The 15,102-nt window shown below is 32.8% G+C and overlaps 1 protein-coding gene across 1 annotated transcript; it reads right to left on the reverse strand.

The window, feature by feature from the left end:
* Nucleotides 1-2,028: 2,028 nt before the first annotated feature.
* Nucleotides 2,029-12,810, reverse strand: LOC126838639 (SKI family transcriptional corepressor 2). Its single transcript, XM_050573228.1, has 3 exons — nt 12,700-12,810; nt 4,563-4,683; nt 2,029-3,653 (listed from the first exon to the last, which is right to left on the reverse strand). Exons 2-3 carry the CDS (start codon nt 4,677-4,679, stop codon nt 2,529-2,531), a joined length of 1,242 nt encoding a protein of 413 aa, XP_050429185.1. The 5' UTR covers nt 4,680-4,683; nt 12,700-12,810; the 3' UTR covers nt 2,029-2,528.
* Nucleotides 12,811-15,102: the final 2,292 nt, after the last annotated feature.

A 15,102-nucleotide genomic window follows, 5' to 3' on the forward strand; every position in this document is an offset into this window, starting at 1 on the left:
AACTACGACCTGATATTTTTTTATATAAATGATTTTATAATTGACTCCATACTAAATAGCTACATAGTTGTTTTGACTAAACTTTTCATTATGTCTTAAGACAATTTTATTTGAAATAATCTCACTTATAATTTATTTTAAAAAAAACTATGTATCTAATAGTCTAAAAGTCTACTGTAAAATTAGACTGTCACTGTGTTAAACCACACGTTTTCCCCTGTGTAAATAACAACTAAAATCTAACAGATGTACCTTTTCAATATTTTAAACGTAGATACTTTAAATATAGCCTTTGTTGTCCGCCATATTGAAAATCTTCGCAATTAAAAGTTAAGATAAGTCTACTTTTATTTACATCGGTGTGTTTTCGTGTACTAGTCATCGGCTGTGAAAGTACACCGACAACAAAGAAATAATACAAGTCGTTAAAAGACAAATTCCAATTTCTGCGTAATATCAACAGAGGGTTCGTAGGAGAATCATTCAATATAGAGGAAACCATATTATCGTATACGTCGGAGACCACAGTAGAAAGCTGTTTGAAAGAAGCCTACGAGAAAGTACATTATATCTACGTGTTCAGCTCTTTCATCTTTGGTACATATGCATCTTACTAAGTTGTACGTGACACATCCGGTAACGTAAAAGAACCTAACCGAGAAGGACTTGGCGACAATCGAATTCGCGGAAGAAGCTACGTGCTACTAGCAATCTTGAACAACGATAACCACGAGAATATTGGAAACGTCTCAAGGAAGCCATGTGGGTATTTAATGTATACGCCGAAAGAGTGGCAGAGCTCTACTAAACCACTCCTCTCCTATAGTTTTGAATACCAATAACTGAAAAAGTATTTATTCAAAACCAGGTTCAACAATTGGTTATTATTTGTATTATATTATTCTGCTTCCATTAACAAATTAAATATAGAGGTCGCTGTTATAAAGTTATTCCTTTCAATATTAGTTAGGTACTACTCTTATTAATAGTTATAACTTTGTAAGTAACAATTGTATTGTTGGTTCGCGAAATGTCCAATACTTTGTGCACTCACACTTGACATATTATACTATCTTATTAACAGTAATGTAGTAACATAATGTTTAAATGCGTGTGTTGCTCGTCCGGGACCGTTTCCGATTCGCTTTGAAAGCGACGTTTAAAATGGTTTTTGCAAAATGTCAACCGTTGACCTTAAGCCCGGTCCCTCGGGAACCGTCTTTTAATTATACGACACGTCGGTCTCGGATTTCTCCTTTACACTACAATCGCCGCCCCTCGACAGCTCACGCAGGGCTTGCAGAGGTTAACTGTTTTTCATTTGTTTAAATAACATGATATACAATATACCCACCACGGTGCTCCTGGGCCCGGCGTTCTTCAAGCCGTTTTTTAAATTAAAAAAAACCATTATTCATTTATTACATATTAATATTTATTAAAACATTTTTAAAATAGGGAATTGTAATTGTGCGTGAATGGATGGGCTCAACAAAAGCAGCGTTAATAATGGTTAAAGTTGAACTTTACGTTATTATGGTCTAGATGATGGCATTTAAACAAATAATTGTGTTGTGCTCTGGCTCTAAGGATAATAATCAAATTGCAAACTCAATAAAAATAGTTTGTAAAAAAAACCTTTTTTTTTCTTACTTTACAAAAATGCTTTTATATTATGATCTGCAAAAAAAAAATATATTGATGTACAAATTACAATTTATTACTCAATAATGTTGTTGCGTTATAGTAGATACATTGTTTATTATTATAACAATATAACGTAACATATTTTTTCTATGACGATAGAACAGAGATCGTTAATATGGCTAGACAAAATTACTAACTGATAATTATAATAACTTATTAATTTTTATTGAAATGTATAACATAAAAAACACATTCAAAGTGCATTGTTTATTAAAAAAAACTAAATTACTGTATACAAAAATAATATTAGTAATTATTACAACAATAATAAAATATAATAATAAATCAAAAGCGTGCAATCTACAGAGTTGTTAGAAAAAAAATAAGAACTTACGTTTATTATTATTAGCTAAGGTTTACTAACTGATTGTATTAATTATTAAAAATTAATAACATCAGTGGGAATTAAATAAATTATTTACACTACGAGGGTGATATAGGTACGTACCCATCTAGTCTTAATCTATTATAACACATAACAACATGTACGTTAAGAAGCAGTTCTTAATATTTTTTTCGATTTTATCATAACTATATCAACTTTTAATATTAATTTTACTAATTACTATTTATTACACAGGCACTGATTTATATGTAGATAAATATAAATAAAAATATTTAATTTTAGTAAGATCTGATAAAACAAATTTATATATAATGGTCAAAATGCATAACGCTAGCACAGTACCTATACAATTTATAGATTTTTTTTTACGATAACACTTCACAATAATTATATCGATCCAAACGACTGTCAAGGCTGTGATAACGATAATCGCTCGCCCTATTTCACCATCGAGCACAAGCCGTCGTCTAGCATATTACGAATCCTGTTCGTCGGGACACGTTTCGATATCGATCTCGTCGTCGTCGTCGTCGTCTTCGCCGCCGCCGTTTTTGTCGGCCGCAAGACGTCCGCAACCGACTTCGTCTTCGTCGGCCATTGTGACTGGATAGATAGGCCGAAACGCTGACGAATAATCGACGGCCGCACCGCGGTTGGCCAGCGCGCTGTGCGGGTCCAGTTCGAGCTTGGGAAGCCAACACGGCAATCCGCCGCCGGCCGAATACGCGGCCGCGGCTGCAGCAGCTACCGCAAACGGGTTGGCCCGTTGCTGCCAAACGTAGTCGACCATGGCTTGGTGCAGAGGCATGGACGGCACCGGTACGGACGGCTGTTGTAGCGAGACGGCCATATGCTGTTTTTTTACATCGTGCTGGTGGGCCGACGGTGGCGGCAAGGCGGCAGACACCGGCTGCGGAAGCTGTGGTGATCGCGTCGGCGGCGGTTGCGGCGCGGACGAACCGGTAGGTTGCGGCGAAGGCCTGGACGGCACGGCCCGTTTGCGCGTACCGCCGTTAAACATGGCCTTGACGTCTTCCCAGGCGTGCACCACGTGGTCCGGCGGGTCGTCGCTTAGTTTCATGTGCCGACGCCACGAATTGAAGTTCGCGGCGTCCGGTTGTACGTAACGTGCACCGACGCCCGTCCGGTGAGAGTGGAATATGAACTTGTTGGGAGAGAAGAATAGTCCACAGATCGTACAACGGATGCACTTGGCGCGGGACGAGTTGTACCGGGACGGCAGAAACGAGCCGCGACAACCCCACGCGCATTCATGGTGGACGGCGAACGCGAAGTCGTCGGGCAATCGAGGTGGCGTGTTGTCGCCCAAGAACGAGTTGCACAGCCGTTCAGCTTCTCGCCTAGTGATCATGCCGCACCGACGCGACGACACCGGCATGGCGCCCGCCCGACGCAGCATTTCCAACTGGACTGGCGTACACTGCACGCAAGTGATGCCCAACGCTACCCGCCGGTTGTGAATTTCGTTGTAGCTGAACCGGTGCAGAAGCGTGTTGCTGATCTGGGCTAAACACAGCCGCTCTTGGTTGTCCATCTGCAGCGAAACGATTGGCACGCCGTATAGGACGACCGTGCCTACCTGCAGGTTCAACAGACAAAATAAAACCTACTCAAATGTTTTTTCACTGTTCTATAACACTACAATACCTATTATAATTTATCTTAATTATGTTTACATAAGTTCGTAAGTGGCTTAGGGGTGGGCACAAGGGGTATTAGGCATTAGCCCTCCTCCCAGTTGAGTTGTGTTAAAGTTTGTAAGGACCAATACTGGTTTTAACATGACAGGAACTCATGCGTCTCAAGAAAATAAATAATATTAATAAATTGTTTGATATAAAAGTCTAAGTCCCCGATGCTTATATTATATTTGATCAAATAATCATCCAAATTTTACGTGGTCAACTTTGAAAAAAAAATATTATGCAGTATGGTCGGAAACTCAATTTCGCACTATGTGGGTAGTAAAAATAGATGGTTTAAAATAAAATTTGGCATTTTCTTGGGTTTCTCACAAGATAATGATGAAACAAGAAATAAATTATTCCACGTTAATTCCTGCAAAACCCTCCTGTGCAATCATCAATATCGGATTGACATTTAACATTTTGACGGGGTTAAAAAAAAACGTTTTCTCCACCCCGTAAACTATGGCAAATTGGGGAGGAATCATTCCAAAATGTTTTCTTCCCCAAAACACACCTCATAAATATTAGAAATAAATGATTAGGATTTATAATAGAACGACCACAGTGGATTATTAGGAAATTATTTTTAATTAACGCTATTTGAGGGCTTATACATTGACACAAGGAAATATTTAACCATTACTAATGCCAATGGAATTTATTTGTCATTTTTGTTTTTGTGTGTAATTATTATTTGAAACGTTCGTGTGATTGAAAAAAATAATAGCTTGTCCTAACCACAATTTACTCTATATGATCCTGCTTTCGGCTCACAATAATTAAGAAGTATTTCCACTTACTTTGTTCGGTTTCGAATTGTTGGTCACCGGATTAAGCGCCCTGGGAGATTCGATTTGTTTGTCGTCCCTGTGATGACCGATCAACTGGAATCTCTGATCCATTTTTGTTAACGTCATCTTTCTGTAACACATGAGAAAATATAACAATTAATTACTAAAATAATAACGACGACAATACAGACATACGCGAGAGTATTTTTATACTGTAACAACTGTTACTACGATATAAAAATTAAAATGTATGTACTTTATTTAAACTATTTATTTTTTGTAGCGTGTGAAATTAATGATTTTCTTCAATTTATTTTATTTATTTATTTATGTTTTAAACGGGTCAAGCCCAGTTATTAAATTATAGAAGATAATAAAAACAATCATCGTGAACAATTGTATGATAAAAAATAGAATAAGATTTTGTTTGACCTGTTAATGTGACAGTCAAATTTAAGTTTAGGGTCGAAAAGAATACTAAGGTCCTTAATAAGCCCCATAGTCCTATGTAGTATTTCACCATTGATATGGTAATAATTAAAGTACCCAAACTTTTTTTTTTTACCGAATACCGCCTTCTATATATATACCACTGATTAAATACAATGTACAACTAAACCAAGCGAACATATTATTATTATTTCTATATAAGCATAATATTCTGATGGCGGGTTTTGTCGATATGATTAAAAAATGGATAAAAACAATTAGGATCCGCCGTTTTCGCGTATTACAGTCATAATAATTACAAGTACACGCGCATTCGTTAGCGGTCTTGGAAATGGCGAAATTGATTAAACCGAGAACCGTTTGAGACGGGTAAACCGACGTGGGCGAACAAAAGGGTGATGTGGGGTGGTCGGGGGATAGATCGGTTTTGACTGGCATTCAACGGTGAGGACAACGTGTCTGGTTGAAGTGGTTGCCGCCGAGGGATGAACGGCTACAACACAATTGCACAGAAGCGGCAGGGAGAGTTAATCTGACCCCGGTCGGAGAGGTGGGGAGGCGGAGAGCCGAGGTCGTAATCCGTCGATAATTACTCGTTACGTTTCGCCAAAAGAGCCGAGCGTTTTTCCAATGGCTAACGAAGTGATGCGTGTACAACATGAAGGAGCTGGCAGTGAAGGGGAGGCAGAAGGTGGGTATTAAACCTGGCGTTCGCCTTTAAATACGTCTTCGACCCTCCCCTGTCCCCTCCGTGTAGGTGCGCCCCATGTCTGTTCACGGTCGGCGGCGGGTTGGCTCTAATTAAAACTAACTACGATCGAAACATAAAAATTAAAATTAAAAACCTCTCGGTAGTTGTATAGGTCAAAGACGTTTTAAATAATTTAAATGTCGCGCCGTAGCGATAAATGCACCTTCCCCTCCCACTCGCCGCCCAATAACATAACCATTCTAAACCGTGCAGTGCCGGTACAAAGTTTCTATTTCAACGCCATCATGACATGAGTATTCACCTAGAAGCCAAATGACCGGAACCATTCGTGTGGTGTACGTACAATTTGTTTAACTGTATGAGATAATTGAAAATATCTAGTACTTGTCCACGAGTACTTATACTGACCGTCATCTTTTGTATCTAAGCACAATAATATATTTATACATTATTAGAAAATGTACAATAACATTGGCATTGGTGAAAATTAATTTAAGATTCGAAGGGCTGAAGAATAAAATAATATGTTCTTAAATGTCTTACTTTTCGAAATAATATGATTAACTGTAAATAAAACTGCAAGCTTTTAGGGGCTATTAAAATTCCTAAGATCCCCCCTCCTCTCTATTCTGTCTATGCGTTTTGTCAAGAAAGTTACAAAAGCAAAAAACAAATGAATATGTATAGGACTGACTAACTCTTGATAAGAAGACGTTTGTTTGACTTATGCTGAGTTGAGAAAAAAAACAACATTATGTCTTTGAATTTTTTAATAATTATTTATTAAGAGTTTTTGATTAAGAAAAATGTAAATTATTTTATTTTATTTTTTGTAGAGTTATTTTTCTTTTTGATAACTGTTTTTTTCACTTAATAGAAAGTGAAGAATAACTTTTTAATGTTGAGAAGAGATAATGATGGTCTAACACTTGAAACATACTTTATATTACATATTTGTAATAATCGTTTTTACTAAAAATAAAGTACGTCCTTGCTTAATAACGTATAAAGGGGTGAGTCGACTATATTATGATTTGATTTTTAATAACATGCGTGTAAGAGTTAACGAATAGTTTATCGCGCCATTTTAAATTATTTCGTTTTAATAAATATTAAAAATCAAATTATTTTTTAATCAGTCAAGGTATTCGCGTTTACGATAGTAATATTTTAATGGATATTTATAGATTTTTTAATAGGTATCAACTATCATTCAATCGGCATATTATTATAATGAACAATTGAGGGAATCACACGAGTGAAGAAGTTTTTGAATATCCATTTCAAACAAATAATGATATAATCAGTATAAAATAAATAACTGTGTTTATAATTTACAATTTGAACAAAAAAAATCAAATGTTTAAGTCCACCATTTTTTAATACTTGGTGTCATGATTATTTAAATTCTGTCTTTGGGCTCCAGAAATTAACATTGATTTTGTTAATGATATAAATTTGATTTAAAATTCCTTTTTTTTTTTGTTTTAAAAGTTAAATTATTGAAAAAGTTTAACTGTATTAGAATCGATTAGGGAAATATATATCTTGAAAATTATTGGATATTAACAAAAATTTCGGTTTATTTGTACTGCAGTCAGCTGAGGAAACGCACAAAAACAATAAATACATGACCAATATATATATAATATACTAGAAAAATATATTGAACAGCGGGGATTTATTCGATCAACGAGCGAAGCGTACAGAGAAACGGTAATGTAATTTTCCGGACCACAAAAATCTAATCGCGTTTTCATCGTTACAATTTTAACCGAACGCTGCACAATAATAATATAATAATAATATGTACTATAATTATGATTGTTATTAAATAATTGTTGTGTAATATTGTGACGGGTACAGCAATAATTACGATGGGGCGTAATGCGATCGAGCTCCCTATAAGCCTTTGGGCAGGGCGGGACAGGTACCTGATGTTGTATACATCCCTAACAATCCATTACAAATTGATTCGCAACATTCAATTATTACCAGAATTGCTGAATTCATCATCGTTTTATATACAAATCAATGTATTTAGATACAAACCCATTATTATTATTGAATTAATACCGGTGTTATTACTTAAGTCAATGTTGCAAGATAATTTAAATAACGTCCTTCGTGAATACCTAGTCAACTTCCAAACGCAAGAGGCGTAGAAGTTAAGTTTATATAAACGTATTATGGCGATTGTCTAAAACGGAATATGATTTCACGGACAAACCCATAAACAATGGTTGAACGTTAGAAAATTAATGATAAAACAATAAATTCGTTGTAGCAATTTAAAATAATAAATTATTGTTGACAACAAATTATTTTTTGACATGAGTAGTTTTAAGAGTTATTTTTTAAATTCGAACGATAATTAATGTATTTTATTTGGTTGTTAATAAAACGACAATAGCTTGGTTATGAAATCAACTTTTATTTAACCTTATTTCTTGTTAATTATTTTTGAAGTTCTGAATACAGAAAAGTGTAAGCTTAGATGATAGTGTAATCTTACTAAACCTTTCGTCTTCTTATCCTGCCTGTCAGTCAATGTTAATAATCCAAAATTAGTTTTAATACAATTTCAATAGATATTTAATTACTACGAGTAGTACTTAAAGTAAATTAAATAATACTATAAATATAGTACTTCAATTTTAGTTCTATAATTTAGTGTGTAAAACAACTATTATGTAAGTTCTGGTCAAACTTCAAAGCTAAGTAAAATTATTGTCCCAATTGTGATTATTGTTTAAAAGAATTTTTTGAACTTAAATATTTTAAACTTATAACGAAAATTACCAAATATTTGAGTTAACACTTAATCAGCAACCAAGTTTTGTTGGTTCACAATTAAGAAAACTATTCTTTAACTGAATTTAAAAAATTGTTTTATGTGCGATGTTTTTACAAAACATAAAAAATATAATGGCCCTCAAATTTTTAAATACATCCTTATTGATCTTCTTTATAACAAACTAATTAAAAATCTATTCACTAGAATTGTTCCTTCGCCGTGTCTTAAAATTAAATGTTTTGCAAATATTGAATATAACAGCTAGGTTATAATGTTTTCTTAATCTTCATTTGGATAAATTAATTTTTTTTTTTAAATCTATTAGAAAATAATATGAAGTTTGGCTATAATATGATCATAGAAATGATCGAGTATGGATGTACTCTGTGATCTTAAAACGCAAAAATTTAAAAACATGCGTTTAATTTAGAGCTAAAACGACAACTAAAAATAATTTAACTTTCTAAGAATACTTAACACCTGTTCGAACAATGACCAAGAGGATACAATTTTAATACATTTTCAGTGAACAATCATTACCCATCGATTAATATCATAAACTTATATTTATTTTTCATCTATTAATAATTTTGTATTGTATTAGTATTCTATACCTTCTGGCCGTAAATTGCAACGGGCGTTAATTTTATTAGAGTCTGCTACGTTGGATAATATTAATTTTTTAAAAAAAAACTAGTGGTGTTATTTTCTATTTTAATCTGGTTTTTGTTTAAGTAATCGTAACGAATGCTATATTTACGTACAGTTGTTAAGTATAATATAATTGCGAGGTACAGTTACCATTCCGTTTTTTCTGCAATAATAACAATTATTATAAAATATTAAAATGTAGAATTTCCTTTCACACACGAAATCATCATGTATTGTATTCAAACAATTATTATTATCATTATTATTACTACTACCTACTCGATGAACACGAGCAAATTATATTATATGTCTGACAATATGGTCAGGTTCACACGGCATAAAATATTCCTAGTTAAAAAAAACCACCAGCCGTTCGAGGGCTGTGTGCGATACCTTTAATCGATTACCGAGTACCTATATGATTACCAGCAATATAATTGTGCTTGGGTTTGTCTATACGTTATTTAATGAACACGTGCATATTTCCACGCACACACCGTATTATGTAAAGCCAACTTAATTCTGATGTGGTTTCGGTTAGGGCCTATGATTCCACAGTAGGACCTGAACGTGTAACCCTTTAAATTCAATTAAAGCACATTTTTTGCACTGTAAAAGTGTTCAATGAATTGTTATAGTATAATCATAGAATTATATAGAATCATATAATTATAAATGATCATATACATACAGCATACTCCTAATAAAGTACTGTTTTGTATCCTATCATTCAAATGTATCAGATTAATAACTTGGAATTTCGCATTTTCAATACATTTTAAGCGTAGGTACTTCGAGTAAGTACCTACCTACTCAAAAATGGTTTAGCTTCTATGTTATGCTGTAAAGATATGTTTTGTTTTATAACAGCATATACTATTTATTTTCATCTAGGTTTATTCGCTTAAGATAAAATAGAAAAGAAGCAATTGTTCGATAAAATGTGTCCTAATTTTTGATTTGTGTCCGAATTTTTGATTGAAAGGCTAATTTGTACTTACAAAGCTGGATGACTTGAACGAATAGTGTCCATTGATACTACTTCAGAAAAATGTGTACTTACAAATTATATCACTCCAGCGATATAAAAAAATAATTTCAAAAGAAAAGTTAATAGAAGGGAATATTTAAATTAAATAAAAAATCTCTATTTTAGTTTAAACTCTAAACGCAAGTTAATATTTGTACCATTAACCTAAATCAAATGTAATTTATACTCATTTTGGCAATAGCGTTAATGTGTTAAGCACTGGTATAAGCTTTACTGACATATTATTAATTCATAAATAAACATTTTAAAGTTTAAAGTTTCTGCTGTGTATAGCCTACACAATAATTATGAAAATCTCCATGTGACAACACGATTTGATTATATTATGATAATAATAATAATAATTTATTCACATTCGTTTTTTTAATTAAATTGTTTTTTAAAATAAAATATAAATATTTATGCCGTGAACCTTTCAATTTTTTTAAAATATTATACAATGAATATAAATAATTTTTCAAGTATAAATAAAATCTACAAAAAAAATTATTTCCTTAATTCCTTCAACTAAAGCGAGTTAAACGAAACTTTTGGACTCTGGTCACCTATGTTCTACAATTTAAACTCTTTCCATATGAATATTATTTTGTGTCTGTTAAGTTTGTGCTTTCTTACATATAGACGTAGAAATGCAAGTTTGCTCTGTTTTCAGAATCTCTGTAAGGCCACTGATTGCACACTATTAGTGGTAGTTAATTTTTATGTACCCGGGAGTTTATCCCGTACTTAGGTCCTATTAGTTCTCTAGGAAATGCTTATAGAATAGTATTATGTAAGTAAGTTGAGTAATTTTGCAAGATAATGTTTTCACGCTTTTTACATAAATAAAAACGGTTGTCAGTTACCGCATTACTGCTAAAATATTAATATTTTTTTACTGTTGAGCTAATAAGGGAGTTTTTAAGGAAGATATCGCAGGTCGCAGCCATTCGTAGGTCCTCCTCCTATGTTGATTTATAATGTAATCTAAATTAATTTTGGATGCTCATGCATTTTGAGAAAGAGGGAGGTATTTAAGATGTTTGGAAGGAAGGGCAAGGTTAATCGCGTTATTTATTTTGTTTTGCGCCACTATCCACTACTGGCTACCCTATTAAAAATGTTGCCCTTAGTGAGAAAACTGCCTGAACTTTTTAGCTTGGTACTTTAAACATTACTTATAATCTAACACAAACAACGCAATTTTTTTAATGTTTGAAAAAATTAATTATAACTAGCTAGTAGGATTTTAACTAGCTAATTATGAATGTTCAACAAATTTATAGGTACAGTAATCGTCAACTACTTTAATATTTGTAAAGGCATTTAAATTATACATCGTTTCACATTTTATATATTTATGGTGTCTTCTTAAGCCATAGTATTTCACAATTAAAACAAACAATTTTAACTTCAACTTAAAATGTTAAACAAAATAATAACAAATAGCTACATTCTATTCTATCTATTAAAAAAGTTGTTTTAAAAAGTAATTCAAATTAATAGCCATTTAAATAACTGAATAGTTAAGTAATTCGCACTTAAGGTGATTGAAAGCAGACGAGTTTTAGTGAGTTTTTTATAAATAATAATTAAAAAAAGAGGGTTTTAATACATTTGGACCATCTTAATTTATTAACAAATTAATTTGTATAAGCTTTAAAGTATTATTTTTAACTTTTTCCATTTTTTTAATGAGTCAACTTCATTTTTATTTAAAAAGTTCAGTTTCTTGTAATTAAATAAATTAAATTTGAAGACATTTGTAACATTAAAAAACATTTTTTTTCCCTAAAATAAGCAAAAAATCCGTCTCCTACATAACATAGTAAAGTAGCCAAAGAACTCAAAGATCTTTACAGTTGAAGTTGGACCATCCAAGTAAGTAAGTAGTCGAAATTTTGTCTAGCCTTATGGTTTAAAATAAGCCAAAATGACTTTTAGAGTTTTACTCATTGAAAAATTTATATAAATTGAAAATAATACCTCGAAGCTTATACACATTAACCGGAAAATTAATTAACATGTTCGAAATATATTAAAACATTTTTTTTTCACAAATATTGCCTAGTGAAAACTCCTTAAAAACAGACCGCTTTTAATTCCCTTAACTTGACATAGTATTTTTAAAGATTTTTTGTTATTTAAAAATGTATTCTTGCCAATTTAAAGAATTGAAATTAAAAAATTAAAGTATCAGTGAAATAAAACAAATTATTTTTATTAAAAACGTATAGAAAGAACGTTATGGACAAACATTTTAAAATGTTGGTGTTATAAACCTAAATTCTTGATTAGGAGCTGCAAAAGTATATTGTCCTAGACTAGAGACGTATACCGCACTTCACTCCTACTGTTATGGATTCAGCATTATGATGCGAAAACCGTCTGATTTTTTTCCTATTCCAAGTGCTATATATAATAGTATATTTACTGAACGATAACCTCTGAAATATTATTCGTACCTAGGTACACTGCGAGAATATTGAATATTGTGTTTACTTACCAGATGTCGCCCAGCTTGAACGTCGAAAGCGTTGCTGTGAGTTGCCTTAAGTACGATAACAGCTACAGTAAACGTCCTGCGACCGCACCGACCGAAGGATGAGAATAAACGCTTTCGGCGAAATACCACGACCCCAAGTTCAGCCGCGAGTGTGTGCATTCTTACTAGGGGGTGGTCCCGTCGATCGGACCAATCAACGCATCCCGTGCTTTTGTTCAACACGATCCCTTACGCTTTGCGGCTTATGCGTCTGCGCGAGTCTCGGCCAGCGGGTGGACCTTAAATACCGCTACTGTGGGCCCCCTACAAAAAAACCCCTAGTAAGGACAGCCCTTTCCGTTTTACTCAGACGACCCTTTGCACGTGGTGGAATGTTCTTGGACACAAACACTTACACACACTTAAGGAACCGCACCGCCTCGAAGTACAACCTATTCATTATTAAGAATAACAATATTATATTATGTAAAATACTTTTGCAAATCCGCTTTGCCCGTTCTTTCAACAGTTCGACCGCTCGGAGAAACACCTATTCGGTCAATATTTTATAATTACAATCATGAATTATTATTGGCCGGCATAGCGTTTTACAGTAAAACGTGTTTTAATTATAATTCCCTCGTAATTAAAGACAAGCCACTTGAACACAAATACGATTAAAATTAATAAAAAGAAAATACAAATAAATATATATTAAAAAAATTATCAGCAAATATATTAGTAAGATAACAATAAAATTAAAAGTATCCACACTTCAAGCGGATACATAGGCACATGTATATGTCTTTTGACCGAGTAAATGTCAATTTAAGTATACCTACATTTTTAATTTTTAACATTTTTTTTGGTTGGCCAAAAGTTTTTTTAGTAGTTTTTTAATATTTGGCCTTAATTGATTTATTTATTTATTTTGAATAAATTTAACCATTCATTCAAGTTAACTGGTCGGAACCAGGAATACCGTAGCTGAAATATACGGCAAAGAAATCAAGCCCATCTCTATCTCCAACTCCATCCTCGTTCCCAATCTTCAACTCAATCCCCACATTATGGTTACCACAGTTACATTCCAAGTGTTATCTCCAAGTATCTCTTATCTCTGAAAACATTAGTGGTTTTGGCAGGGGAAAAACAGTTTTACATAGTCAAAACTCAAAGTCAAAACATTTAAAAGCAGTTTTTTTATTTATTTATTTATTTTTTAAATAACATTTACAATCTGTACATACAAAATATACAATAAGAAAATAACTAACAATGTAATAAATGACTTGTAGACTATGAGTAGGGAAGCTATCCAGTGATAGGACCCTATGACAGGTTTCGGCTAGAAATTAAACGGTAGCATTACAATTTAGGAGGTCTTTTAAGACGACGAGGGGGGTTGTCCTGAATAGTAGCTGTGTGCTGGATTGCTATTAATGGATTCGAGTGGAGGAGTAATCTAGAGTGGATTTTTTTATAATGAGTCTTAACTAAATTTTCAACTGATTCGATGTGTAAGTCATTGTGAAGGGTGAGGTTGGAAACATACCATGGAGCGGACGTGATTGTACGGAGGGAAATCGATTGGAAAGCTTCTATTCTTTTTAGTTGGGATGGTTTACCACAACCCCATATTTGAGCTCCGTATGACCAAATTAGTCTTAACATTGACTTATAAATAAGAATTTTGTAATGAAGCGGAAGTTTGGATTTCAGTATAGGATGTAGTAAGTGCGAACGAGTAAAAGCAGTTAAATGTAGATAAAGGTACAAAATATTTTTTATGGATTTACCCTACCTAGATGACAGCCGAGAAAAAATCCCCGATAACAATACTTTTTTATTATGTATACAAATTTACTAGCTGGTGCATATGAATATTACTTAGATCATTTACATATATACGATATAAGGAACACTATTATTACTTAAGTAGATATATAATACTAAAAAATACCTATCGCTATAAAATACGATACACTTTTCATTTACCAATAGTAGCGTATAGGTATTTCGGTATTTCAGTGTTGTGGACGCTGATGATAAATTTGCGAAAAATAAATTTTGGTGGTAAAATGTATTTTCAATACTTTTTATTTTTATTACTCACTGTATATAACCACAAGTTTTACTCAGTTTTTTATTATTTATACTATTATTACTTATTACTCGTCTATATGCAGATTAATCAAATATACCGTATACGTAAACCTATATAAGAACTAAGAGCCATATACCAGACATAATACATATATTTTATAGTATTAACTTCTCGTTTAATTTCAACTAATAAGAACTTAAATATTACAAAACGTATGTTTTTTTACAGTTTCCAAAGTTTTTAAAAAGCACCATTTGTGTAATATGTACTGTATTCTTAGTACAAAAATCAACAAAATTTGTTTTAATTATCTATCA

The sequence above is a fragment of the Adelges cooleyi genome, unplaced genomic scaffold, assembly GCF_023614345.1.
Source record: "Adelges cooleyi isolate 19-005CV unplaced genomic scaffold, UGA_ACOO_1.1 ACOO_flye_CR_arks_rails_tigmint_CR_PRNA_30, whole genome shotgun sequence".
Taxonomy (NCBI): Eukaryota; Metazoa; Arthropoda; class Insecta; order Hemiptera; family Adelgidae; genus Adelges; species Adelges cooleyi.